The 13,964-nt window shown below is 44.1% G+C and overlaps 1 protein-coding gene across 2 annotated transcripts in view; it reads left to right on the forward strand.

Annotated features, from left to right (window-relative positions):
• syt7a (synaptotagmin VIIa) overlaps positions 1-10,313 on the forward strand; it is a gene marked incomplete at both ends in the record, with an annotated part of 128,842 nt that extends 118,529 nt beyond the window's left edge. For both annotated transcript variants that reach the window (XM_080736511.1, XM_080736510.1), the window contains 4 exons: positions 582-751; positions 2,492-2,606; positions 7,189-7,388; positions 10,209-10,313. In XM_080736511.1, the coding sequence (XP_080592637.1) occupies positions 582-751; positions 2,492-2,606; positions 7,189-7,388; positions 10,209-10,313 (590 nt within the window). The remainder of the gene's footprint in view (positions 1-581; positions 752-2,491; positions 2,607-7,188; positions 7,389-10,208) is intronic.
• Positions 10,314-13,964: the final 3,651 nt, after the last annotated feature.

Raw genomic sequence — 13,964 nt, forward strand, 5'->3', positions numbered from 1 at the left:
CTCATCAATGCATTTGCGGGATTAAAGGGAGTTCAACACCAAAATAACTTTTTTTCTATCGATTACTCACCCCATGGAGACATGAATTCATTTCTCTACTTTTTTATTTTTTTGTCACATTCCTAAGCCCTAAGACACAAAGGAGACTCTTTGTGTCTCCTACCGGAACCATTGCTGGTCATCAAATTATTGGCTTAGGAATCCGACAAAAGCTAAAAGAATATCCATGAATTCAAGTCTTCTACAGTACATGGGGTGATAAATCGATAGGAAAAATAAATATATATAACGTAGGTAGACCGAGCACCTAATCAATAAAAGCTTATACAAAAACCTAAGAATAAAAAGCTATCTAGATTTCATGTATGGTCATTTGGGGAAGGTGAGTGCTACGATAAGTGCTATGGGCCTAGGTCAAGTCTGAATAGATGAGTCTTCGGGCCACTATCCCTTTAATTGTGTTATAGACGGTGCACCACCTTGCACCATATCTAAATAGGGCTGTTAGTGTCTCTCAGTGGTTAACTTAACCTGTGACAGTGACATTACCGTACAGTACATCTCTGCTCATTTCCTCTCAGGCTTCCCATATGAGAAGGTGAGGGAACGCACGCTCTACCTCCAGGTGCTGGACTATGACCGCTTCAGCAGGAACGACCCCATCGGAGAGGTGTCCATCCCCCTCAACAAGGTGGAGCTGGGGCAGATCAAGACCTTCTGGAAGGAGCTCAAGCCCTGCATGGATGGCGCTGTAAGGCCGTGGGGACAACAGGGGAGAGGGGGGGCGGCAGGGGCACCGAGTGCTGGTGGTGATGTGGGTCTCAATGTGAGACAGTGGTAGAGTAGGGGCTGTATACATACGTACGTGTGTGTGTGTGTGTGTGTGTGTGTGTGTGTGTGTGTGTGTGTGTGTGTGTGTGTGTGTGTGTGTGTGTGTGTGTGTGCGTGCGTGCGTGCGTGCGTGCGTGCGTGCGTGCGTGCGTGCGTGCGTGCGTGCGTGCGTGTGTATACTGTATATATTGTCACTGTCCGGCAGAAACCTCGTATCTCCCAGTTTCAAATGTGTATGTTTTTTTTTGTGAAGTAAAGCCCTGCCTCATCGTACAAGACTGTCGCACAAGACTAGTGTAAATAGTAGATCTACAAGCACACAACGCCTCGCGATGCAAGGCGTTGTGTGCTGGTAGATCGTCTATTTTCACCATCTTAAATCACTTTTAAAATGACAAATACAAGATGATGTAGAGCGAGGGGATGACATGCAGCGGGTCACGACTCACAAGCCATATTTTTTAAATGAAAGAGATGATGAAGCGTGATGGCTGACGGCTCAGCCATGAAGGACCTGGGTTCAAACATGACATCTGTCTTGTTTGGCATGTCTCTCCCGTAGAGTTATTATCAAAGCAACAGTAGTGGACACCGGAAGTCCATGCCCATTCACTTCAAGGAAGTCACACGGCCAGTGCATGCTCAGTTTTTCCCGCTTCTTCCTTGTTTGTGTGCTCTAGTTTGATGACATTGTGGGACCCATTCGCATGCGCAAAACGCGTATAGTGTTTAAGGTACTGTCCACACGAAAACACGTTTTTGGGTGAATCGGCAAAAGCTTTTAATCGTTTAGACCTTTCGGCCACACAGAGCCGGCTTTTTGGGTGCCCGAATTTTATTTTAAATATATATTTATACAGTATATAATATATCGTCACTGTCGGGCAGAAATCTCGTACCTCCACGTTTCAAATGTGTACGTTTTTTCGTGAAGTAAACCCCTAATTCATCATTCAAGGCCGTCACACAAAAGTAGTGAAAACAGAGGATCTACAAGCACACAACGCCTCGCGGTGCGAGGCGTTGTGTGCTTGCAGATCGGCTGTTTTCACTAGTCTAAATCATTTTCAAAATGATAAATACAAAATGAACGGTATTTGGACATACAAGGTTTCCACCCGACAACGACGATACACCAGTAAGACGCCTTAAATCCAAATGAGTGCTTGATTGATTAATTGATACACTGTTTGAGCCTCATCATTGTCCATGTTAGTCAGAGATGTTGAGCTGTACGGCCTGACTATTAGGGTAATTTGATGATCAGACCGACAGCCATTACTGTGTTTGTTTACACGGGGTTAGAAGAGAAAATGGCAGCGTCGTTGTAAGATTATACAATGAGCCACTGAGTAATCTGTACTTTGATATGCCCTGATGAAATGCCTCTAGTAGACTGTGTGACTCATACATACTCCTCTGTGTGTGTGTGTGTGTGTGTGTGTGTGTGTGTGTGTGTGTGTGCGTGTGCGTGTGCGTGTGCGTGTGCGCGTGCGTGCGTGCGTGCGTGCGTGCGTGCGTGCGTGCGTGCGTGCGCGCTTGTGTGTGTGTGTGTAAATGTGTGTGCCTTGTGACTATGTGTGCCTTGTGTATGTGTGTGTGCGTGCGTGCGTGCATGTGTGTGTGCCTGCGTGCGTGGTATTGTTTGCTTGTTCCTCAGGGGAGGAGAGGAGACCTACTGGTGTCCCTGTGCTACAACCCCACGGCCAACACCATCACTGTGAATATCATCAAAGCACGCAATCTCAAAGCCATGGATATCGGGGGCACCTCAGGTACAAAGACCACCCTTTTATCCATTTGTCTGATCTCCCTCCGCTTGCAATTTTCATTCCAGGTGTTTAGCATTGGATCTCATTCAGAACGACTAACGCCTGAAACCTACCAGCCGCTCAAGCAGGGGCGTCACAAGTGGGGGGGGGGAGTGGGACTGAGTTACTAGGGCCCAAGGTGGAGGAGCCTTAATTATTTTATACTTTAACTATTGAAAAATAGCAGATATACAAGTTGCGAGCTTGTATATCTGCTATTTTTTTAAAGTCGTGAAAATGTGTGCAAATCTTCGAATATGTATTTTTTAAGGGAACATTTGGAACTCAAATGTCGCTTCTGACATTTGAAGACTCATCCCTTGACATGGGGGTATGTTGCCAAATAGATATCATTTTGGGGGTCCTTCACATGAAAAAGTTTGAGCACCACAGACATAGAAACATAGGTTTTTCAAAAAACCTTAGAAGGATTTGAAATATTCAAAGACTTGCACACATGTTCACGATTTTTCAAAAATAGCAGAATTACATCGACCAACAGGGACGTGCAGAGAATGTTAGTGAGGCAGGCACAACCAGTAGTAACAGCTAAACTAGAATGAACATAGACCAGGGACCTGCTTAAATAGACTGCTTGAGATGCATTGTGGGTAAGAGGGCGTATGAGAATTAAGCTTGAAGCCAATGAGAATGAACATGAGGTGACAGACTGCTCTGTGGGAGTGTGAATGAATTAACTTGTTAAAGGACCTACACCATGAATTTTCACTTTTTCTATTTTAAAACCTTTTTTTGGGGTCCCACTGGCACCTTCTATCCTCACAAAGTCCTATTTCTGACCGTTGTGTCTTTCTCTGGTTTTGGGCAGACAGAGATGAAAAGCTTTCCACGGGTTCTCAGAACAGTGCTGTTCTGAGAGTTGACGAGAGTGACGTCACTCTCGTTTCCCGTTTTTTTTTTCAGAGTCAAAAAAAAAAAAATCAAACATTTTTTTTTTTTCAAATTCTTTTTTTTCAAAACTTTTTTTTCCCCAAAAAATGCAATGCAGAGTCAAAAAAAAAATCTTTTCAAAAGATTTTTTTTTCAAAAAACTTTTTTTTTTCAAAAAACTTTTTCTTTTTCAAAAAAATTCTTTTTTTTCTGGAAAACCCCCACTAGATGCGCCCCTGAGCAAACAGAGGCCGTTTTGGTATTGCAGCTGGAGAGCCTCATTATAGTAGAGCTAGAACAAACAAAAAGAATGGTCAGAGTGTTTTTTGAGGGTTAAAACCTGTCTAAGACTCAATTTTGAGCATATATTTATACAAAAAATATAGTTTTAAAAGCATGGTGTAGGCCCTTTAACGAATGAAGAGGGGGTCCGGGGAGATGGCAACAACCACATTCTGCCTCTCCATATAGAAAAGAACTTCCGCAGGCTCTATCAATCTTATCCAACAATAACAAAGTATTCCACGGTTTGGGTCTGAGAGGCTAAAATCCCATCTCAAATGGTGGTCTGTGGCTCAAACGCTGAATAAATAATAATGGGCCTTGATATGGAAACAGTTGAAAACCACTGCTCTGTAAACCCTTCCTTCACCTGAAGCCGTTCTCATGGCAAGGGCAACCACGCTCTGATGCTGTATTCAAACATTTATAGACTTGTCTACTGCGCAGTAAAAGGTTACTGTCTGGGTCCCCAGCTGGGTCTCAATGCAGACAGCTCTAACAGCAAGGTGACCTTCCATCAGGGATATCTCTTTCTTTCTCTCTCTTTCTCTTTCTCTCTCTCTCTCTCTCTCTTGCTTTCTTGCTTGTGCTCTGTTTCTGCGGTACTGTAGTACAACTGTACTCTATATCAATCAGGATACTTTGCCTCCCGGCTAGATGGTTTCAACTCAGCTCGGCGCTATCAGTGCCAAGCCCAGTTCTCTGGCAGTCTTCTCATAATGTTATCAGTGGCACATTATTGGAATAGGACTGATTCCTGGAGTAGAGATTGTTGTGGTGCCGGTGAGTGCTAATGCTGCTCCAGAATTGATACTGTATGACAAATCCATCTCTATGTAATAGTCTGAAATAGATCTGAATGTTTCGTACTGACGGGGGAGAGTTGACCTTGGGCTGTAAATAGATGTCCACTTCCCTGCTCGCCTTCTCCTTCTTTTCTTTCGTGTATCATCGTCCTTGATGATTGGTTCGGCGATATTTTATTTCCCAAGATTTCTTGTTACTTAGGGGAGGCCATGGGGCTGGCTGTCGTCTTCTCCCCCTTGCTGACGTCGGCCTAGGCAGGGTTTGAACCAGGGACGTGCTGGCCATTGGGAAAAGCGGGACAACTCCCGAACGGCCGGTTCATTCCCGGCCGGTCCAGGCCGGCCATTAGGGCGGCCAAAAAAATAGTGAAAACAGCAGATCTACAAGGCGTTGCTTGTAGATCCGCTGTTTTCACTAGTTTAAATAATTTTTAAAATGATAAATACAAAACAAACGGTTTTGGACATACCCGACAACGACGAAATATAACTCATGTAATTGGCCCACTGGCTTGTCACTTGTCATGATCTGAAATGGCAAATCTTTGAGTAGCAGCAGCGCTATAGAGAGAGATCTCTCTCTATAGCGCGCAATGAGGGCCTCTCCAACTCTTTTTCCCGGGCTGAATCAGGGGCCCAGCATGTCCCTGGTTTTAAACACTCACTTTCATGACCTTTGGAATTGACTGACATCACTGTCTGACATCACTACAGTGCCCACATTTGGAGATGACATCACAGACTGGTCTGGACACGGAACACCATATATGGGCATAAAAGAGAGCCAGACAGACAGAGATAAGAGTGTATGGGCATGAAAGGGACACAGAGAGACAGACGGATACGGCGGGTATTGCACAACTGGACGTCAATATTGACTATTCTCCAACATTACAGGTTGTTGTACAGCTGCTGTGTTTTTTCGGACAAATATACTGGTAGGAGCGAATTTCAGAGCACGTAAATAAAGAAATCAACCTCACGTTATGTCAATCACGTTTGCACACTGCCGCCCGCTTCGTATTTATTTTCGCGCCACTGGGTCCCTTGCTCTCTCTATCTCTCTCTCTCTCTACTTGCCCTGAAAAACGCATTTCACAACTAAAAAGAAAAAACGTGAATTCTGAGACTCCTCAGGGACATTCAGTCACTCATATACTGTGCAATCATGTGCTGTTCACACCCCCGGGCACATGACTAGTTTATATATACAGTACAGTATTTTTGGACACAGAATCAATGGAGTCTTCTTCTCCTGCCTCAGACCATGTCAGACTAGTAGTGCCACCCCTGCCCTTCTCATCACCTTCATTCACTGCAGATGTGATTTCTCCATGTGATTCTGAGCATAGTCTTTGGAAGACATCCAACATGTTGGTGGATTACTGAGTATACAGTATGCACAAAAATAAAAGACATAATGACTTTCAAAAGGGCTAAATGACCTACTGTATACTTAGGAACTTTAAGTATACAGTATCTGTCAATACTACCAATTGATGAGGCAGTATTGCTTTGTTTTAAAAAATAAATATATATCGTCGTTGTCGGGTGGAACTTGTATCTCCAAGTTTCAAATTTGTACGTTCTTTCGCAAAGTAAAGCTTCATCATACAAGGCCGTCACACAAAAGTAGTGAAAACATCTGATCTACAAGCACACAACGCCTGGCGGTGCGAGGCGTTGTGTGCTTGTAGATCGGCTGTTTTCACTAGTTTAAATCATTTTTGGAGCTGTGTGAAACACAGGCTCCCTATACGTAGCTTTGTGGGTCTGTCTGTCTGTGTGTCTGTCTGTGTGTGTGTGTGTCTGTATGTAGCCTGACTTCGGCACGCTACTAGTCCCACAGTTTTGCCACCACACACTCGCGCCATATGTCAAATCGACCGGCTTACTCGGGAATAGTGGGCTAGTAACTTGCTAAGAGAAAGGTTCAATAGTTTAATTGATATTAATTTATTAGTGAATTAATTTTCCCCATTGACTTATAATGGCAATCGCAAAAACTCACATTCAATTATTTGTCTCTCGCAAACCATAGGGGCTAGAGTTTCAAGACTTGGAGAGGAGGTTCATAATGGTTTCAAGGATTAAATAAAAAATAATTGTGTCATTTGGCCGCATGGTGGCGCCATAACACCCCACTTTACGTTTTGGCCTGTAACTCTTGAACCGTAGGTCGGAAAATTAAAAATATTTTTTCCCTGGATTCCTTGGGTCATGACGCATCTCCCCATATAGGCCACGCCCATTTGCGCCATGATAGATTTTCCGCCATCTTGAATTTTCTCCAAAACACACTTTTTGCTCCTTTTCCTACATATTTTCTTCAAATGTCACACAAATCGGTACACACACACACACACACACACACACACACACACACACACACACACACACACACACACACAGCTCCACTTCACACGGGTGTGATTTTTTAAATGATAAATGCCAAACGAACGGTTTTGGACATACAAGGTTTTCATCGAACAACAACGATATGGTTTTCTTAATTTCCTGAAAAAAGTACCGGTATATCTTTTTCCTGTCCCCTGTGTGCATTGCAGACCCTTACGTGAAGCTCTGGTTGATGCACAAGGACAAGCGCGTGGAGAAGAAGAAGACTGTGACGATGAAGCGCTGCCTCAACCCTGTCTTCAACGAGTCCTTCCCCTTCGACGTGCCTGCCCATGTCCTGAGGGAGACCACCATCATAATCACCGTTATGGACAAGGACAGGCTGAGCCGCAACGATGTCATTGGCAAGGTACACAACAGTTCAACAAGACTATTGTATTTTATTTTATTGCGACCTTAAGCAACGCTACGGCAACGGCAGATGACAACAGTAACCGGAAATGATCCGCGTTCGATAGATAAACCTGCCGTCGCGGCAGCCGTCTCTACTACAGCAGAAGGTCCCTTCCCACGTAGCGCCTACTCCGTCTGCTGCGTGTACGCGTCGCCATGGGAACCAAAGCGGTCAGTGAAAGGGGTGGGAACCCGTCGCCGCCAAGGCTTTGCTTAACCATTTTGACCGCTACGGTGATTACGTCATAGCAGCCGTAGTCCGCCTGGCGTTGCCGTCCTGAAAATCATCTAGTTTAAAGTCGCTAATGTCTTGTCACTGCCAACCCTAACGCCTCATTAATACTTTGTTGCACATCATACAAGCTCACAATATGTTGTGAACCAATCTCCATGTCTCCTCCGATACATAATGTTCCCAGCACTTCTTTCACAGAGAGGCTGTAACACATGTGGAGGAACACGCTACTCCTCCTCATTCTATCCCTCCCCAAACAATGAACGAACAAAGGCCAATTCTGTTTGTTGTAGAACCCGGCCAAGCCAGATTCACTGCGGAAGAATCAAACGCCAGTATCCGCGGTGGTGGGCAGGAGCTTTACCCCTGTGTCAACCGAACACTGGTCCAGCAAGACTTGACAGCCCTCCAACAAGCTGAATCATTTTGCAATTTTTTCTGCATAGAAAGATTCTGTTCTCAATTCTTAGTTCAAATACTGCAAGCTAATGCAGCAAGCTGTTAATTAAACATGAAAATGAATTCCCGATATTGGTCGTCCTGGAGGTAAACCTTGTCTGCCTAAAGTGTGGTAATTGAAAACCATCTGCTACTCTGACTGCAGCATTAATTTGAATTTGCTAATGGCAGCGATGACAGAGATGTTCCTGCTGAGAAACACAGAAAGAAACGGTCAGAAAAAGGTTTTAATGGCTCTCCCTCACACAGGACCCATTAAATTATCATGTGCTTTAACACAAAAATATGGGACAGTTTGTTGGTGCAGCCGTAATTGAACTTTAGAGTGACAAAACATATGAACAGTTTGAACACGGCAAACAAAGGTACATACAATAAAGTTTAGGATGCCGTTTTTAGCAAGAATGCTAAATCCATAGTCCCTATAACATACTGTATAACAATCATAGACTGTAAAGAATATGGACGGTGGGAACCCATTGGTTTCTATGCTGCGAAAATTAAGCTTTTTTTTTGCCCTTGTATGGGTGTCGCCATCATCGTTTTAATGGTACCCAAGGAATGCTATTACCGTTTTTAACACTGTTTTTATGCTTTAATGAGACAGCATCCAAACTCTAAACATCTTATTTCCAAATGTATCTCCTTGTTTTCTAAATCATCTATTATGTCAACAAATCATATTAAGGCATCTTGGGAGGCCGATGGGCTGGAACTGTCCGATGAGATCTGGAGTGAGGGGTTGAAGAGAATCACTCAGGCTCAGTCAATGCCAGACTGCAGCTTGTTCAGTTTAAAGTTATGCACAGATTACATTACACCAAAGTCAAAATGAATAAAATGTATCCAAATGTTTCTGATATTTGTGACAGATGCAACACTTCCAAGGGCACGCTGGGACACACGTTCTGGTCGTGTCCAAGGATTGTTTCATTCTGGCAAAGCATTTTTGCTTGGTACAGTAGTGTATATCGTATTCACATTGAGCCTGATGCACGAACTGTCCTGTTTGGTTGCTCCGAAGCTCATCTTCTCTTTCTCTGCCATAGTCTCTGTCCAACAGACTCTCATTCTTGGTACACTAGTAGGCAAAATAATTATTCTAACTGAATGGAAAACCTCTACTATACCTTGTATCAATAGATGGCTTACTGAATTTGTATAAATAATCCATTTGGAGAGGCTTCGCTGCTATAAACAGGACATGCTGCATTTGAGTTCATCTGGGGTCCTAGCTATTACGGCGCATCTGTACGACTAATTTTTAACAGTTTTTAGAAAGTGTGCAAATGCTTGTACTTTCAAAGGTTGACAACTTTTGTACTTTTTATATGATAGGTGAATGACCTGTGTTTGATTTATGCATGATAGTCTGGTGTGTTTGTCTTGTTATGTCTTGTTTGTATTGTCTGCGATGTCCTGTCTTTCAAAGAATCATAATAAAAATCAATATAAAAAAAAAAAAATCACGTGCAACCGCAGGGATACTTGGGTAAATGTGTTGAGCCTGCCGAGAATAAAGCACATGAAGAAGAATCATCACAAGCCTATGATCACAATCCCCTCCTACAGCAAACCCTGCTTTAACATCAATTATAAGTAACATAAATTGGACCATTTTCACAAAACGTGTATCATAGTGATTGAAACAAGGCTTTAAACTAGCGACAGGAACCATACATACAGTATTTATGGCAATGTTCTTTAAGGTAAGAAAATCAAATGTAAAAGATTTGGGGAAATGAATGGAATCCTATGGAGAACATGTTGCTTCTGGTACCATAACAGCGCAACTAGCGGCCAATCATAGGAACTTTTAGTTCTGTGTTTGCTTCACTTTAAATCCGGACAACTGGCCCCCTGATAACAATGAAACAAGATCATATCGTAAAAGTCGATGCTACCATCATTAAGACTCAACCATAATATCTCTCTCATGGTTTTATTACTTGTGATTATTAACACTGTAACCACTTTTATCATTCTCCCTCCCTCTCTCTCTCCCTCCCCCTCTCACTCTCTCTCTCTCTCTCTCTCTCTCTCTCTCGTTTCTTTCATCCATCTCTCTTCCTCTCCTTTCAGATCTATTTATCGTGGAAGAGTGGACCAGCGGAGGTAAAACACTGGAAAGACATGATGGGACGGCCGCGTACCAACGTCGCCCAGTGGCACGCTCTCAAGGCCTGATCGCACCGCCCAGCTCGCTACACCCGCCCCTCTCCAAACCCCCCCCTCCCCTTCGCCTGTTCCACTCCCGTCCTTATGCACAAGATTGACTTGCTGCCAGGCTGCGAAACACGGGTACAATTAGCCATCTGCTCTCCTAAAACCTTTAAAATCCCTGTATCTTAAATATCCTCTTCTTCCTCCGTTCTCTCTCTCTCTCACTCTCTCTCTCTATCCCTCATTTCTACACATAGTCTTATTTTCTCGTCTGCCACCCTGCCAATGATCCCGTGTGTCTGTCTGTCTGTCTGTCTGCCTGTCTTCCCTCACACACCTCGTGACTTACGTTCACTGCTCACTACAGTACGCCTCCATGACCCTTCATCTTTCCCATATTTGCAACACCCTTTTAATGTGAACTGCGCTGCAAAGCCCCAGTAGTGTAGCATTCTATTCTCTTGTAATTCCACCGTATTGATTTCTCCAGGTAAACAGCATTATACAGTGCAGCATTGTATACGTACACAGTATACAAAGACCTTGGGCATATAGATTGGCAGAACTCCCTCTATACACGTTGAAAACATTGCCATATCTTTTCAAAGCACATCCTGTGTGCGTCTTCGTCCTTGTCCTTGGTCTGGACTTGTTTGTTTTCCATGCCTGCCTTCCCTGCTCATCTTGACCCCATCTGCCTCTCATTTCACGGGAAAGTGGTTAAATGCTCAACTGAAATCTTAGAAAGCAATCAATATACGGTTTGTTATGTCTTGCCTGAGCACAGCTGGACTCAAAATAGAATTGTTGATACTGCTGCCATCCCCTTCCTTCCGTGTATGTACCTCTCTCTCTCCGTCTCTCCCAACTTTTGTTTTTCTCTCTTCTCTTTCTATTCCTCTGGCACAATATTAGTGAATTCTGAATTCTCCTTTTTGGACCCCTTGTTGTCTGTGTGCTGTGGGTGCCGTGCTGTAGCTCCAAAAGTAGATAAAAAAGAAATACAAAAAAAATAAAAAATACAAAAATAAAAGAAACTTTACTGAACTGGGATAGCAGGAACACAACGAACTTTCCGAACATGGATCGCTTATGGTTCCCCGCTCCCGTTAGACAAAAGCCCTGACATGGAGAGAGAAAAAAGAAGATGAAAAAAAAAGAAGAAGAAAAAAAACTCCACCACTCCTTCTTCCTCCCCTCAAATGTGATGATGTCATTTTTCACGGAAAAACACTCACCGAAGGAACCAGTATAAAATGTTCTTCCAACGCAACACTGAAAAATTGAAGCAAAAACTGAGTTGTGCATGCATGTGCAGCTGATGTGCGCGCGTCATGAGTCCTTTTGCGTTGTCCTGCGCTCTTGAAGAAGCTCCCGCCAGGACCCTCGAGTTTCAGTACCAGTTTTTGACCCTTCTATGGCGTGATGTGTGTACGTGTGTGTGTTTGTGTGTTCGCATGCACACGTGTGTTTCACAGAGGCAACACACACCATCGAGACTCGAATATCCTCTTCTCTTTTCTCTTTCTAATCGTTCTCTTTTATTGCTCTTCTTACTGCCATTGTACCCCTACTACCCTCCCCTTCCCCCTGTCCTCCTCCTCCTTCACTGCCCCGCCTCCCCCCTTCCCCCTGAGGGGGGGGGGGGGGAGTTCTATCTGCACTTTTTTCGAAAATGTAATAACAATAATATACATGACGCTATAGTTTTAAAGATGATTATTGTACTGGTGACAATTAAGGGAGAAGTGTCTGAAAGGGTGAGCCGGCAGTGCGAGGGGGCGGGGCTACGTCTGCTCTGCGGTCGCGGGGTTTCGGGGGATGAAAGGAGCGGTCGTGGGACGGAGGGACGGGGACGGGGGCAGTCCAGGGAGGGGCAGGGATCCAGGGAGACAGGAGGGATGCAGGGCTCTCATCCTCCTCTGTTCCTTGTTCCTCCCTGTTACAGCCTCCGCCTGTGTGCCGAGCGATGGCGTTGTGTGTACTGTATGTGTACATCGTCGTTGTCGGGTGGAAACCTTGTATGTCCAATGTATTTATCATTTTAAAAATGAATTGAACTAGTGAAAATAGCAGATCTGCGAGCACACAACGTGTGCACGTAGATCGGCTGTTTTCGCTACTTTTGTGCAACAGCCTTGTATGGTGAAGCAGGGCTTTACTTGGTGAAAAGAAAAGTACAAATTTGAAACTTGGAGATACGAGGTTTCTGCCCGACATTGATGACATGCTGCCTGCGTGGATACAGAGTATGTACAGTATGTGCAGTACTGTGTGTGTCTGTGTGTGTGAGTGTGTGTAACGGTAGTTAAACCGATTTGATTCCCCAGTGGCAGGCTATAGGCTGTCTGTGGAGTCGGTCCAGAATGGAGGGCTTTGTGCGCGTCACGGTGGGGATACCAGGCGGCACAAGTGTTGGGATTATGCAACGTGGCGTGAGACTTAACTTTGGTTGGCGATGAGGCGGTCAGGACTGGAGAGGACTGTGCCTCAGTGTGAACTGCAGTATCGCAGTAAAAATCCAGTGTTTATTTATGTCATATATAGAGCGTAAAATGGACCCTTCCATTTGGGTCAATTTCTGCACTCTCTGCATCTAATGAAGCCTATGCAGATAGACTGAGACAGACATTGGTTTAGTTATAATTACGCTGTTTTGTTTTATTATCGACCGAAGATATTTCTTTTGCCCTTTTCTATTTAATCTCAGGATCCACCTGGAAACTACCTGCTTACAATGTGGATTTCAGATTTCATGTGGACAGTGTTGTCATGGTCATCTGTGACATACAGTATCTATGATGTAGGAGTCCATTATGACATTAAAGTTAAATGTTTCAGAAAGTATAAAACATATTATGTGAAAAGGGTAGTTTTTATGGTCTGCTGGCAGTGTGCACAAGAAATCTGGCTCTGATCGGTCCAGCAGGTTGTGAGATTAGCACAGACAGACAGACAGACAGACAGACAGACAGACAGACAGACAGACAGACAGACAGACAGACCCTCTTCTAGACAGCAGACACCTGAAGAGCCATGCCGGGAAAAAGACCAAACAGACTATAAAGCTAGTCGCAGAGAGAGCAGGTGTAATAACATTACATGTCGGAGTGTGACTGCGCGACTACAAACACAAACATTAGCTGGGTCCCTGGGTGCTGGATGGTGGCACAGAGGACGCTAGCGGTACAAGCTGCTCTGCTTGTTAGGTGCAGTCAGCTCAGCTGGGACGTTCTGTAGCCTAGATACAATAGTCAAGACACGGCAACACAGACCTAACACCATTAACCACTCTGGTCTCTCTGAAATCTGGATGTGGTAAATCAGTGGCTCTCAACCTTTTCAGGCCGCGACCCCCAAAATAATCACATTTTAACCGGGGACCCCCCCCCCCCCCCCACCCTGACGAGCACTATGAGTTGAGGAATTACATATTGTATAACACGGTTCTATTGTGAAAGTAGCAGATCTACATGTAGATCGGCTATTTTCACAATTTCTGCCTCTAATGTTTGACAATTTGGCCAACGTTTAATGTGTCATTCTAGAGGTATTCAAAAGTCCTTAAATTGTCACTTTAGAAATGTGCAGATACCGTCTATATAGTTTAACTTTATGATGGTTTGTTTACTGTTGAGTGAGAAAACAATGTTTCACATCAAGTCAACATCTGGG

Source organism: Nannobrachium achirus (genome assembly GCF_963921795.1).
Source record: "Nannobrachium achirus genome assembly, chromosome: 11".
In the NCBI taxonomy this organism is placed as follows: domain Eukaryota; kingdom Metazoa; phylum Chordata; class Actinopteri; order Myctophiformes; family Myctophidae; genus Nannobrachium; species Nannobrachium achirus.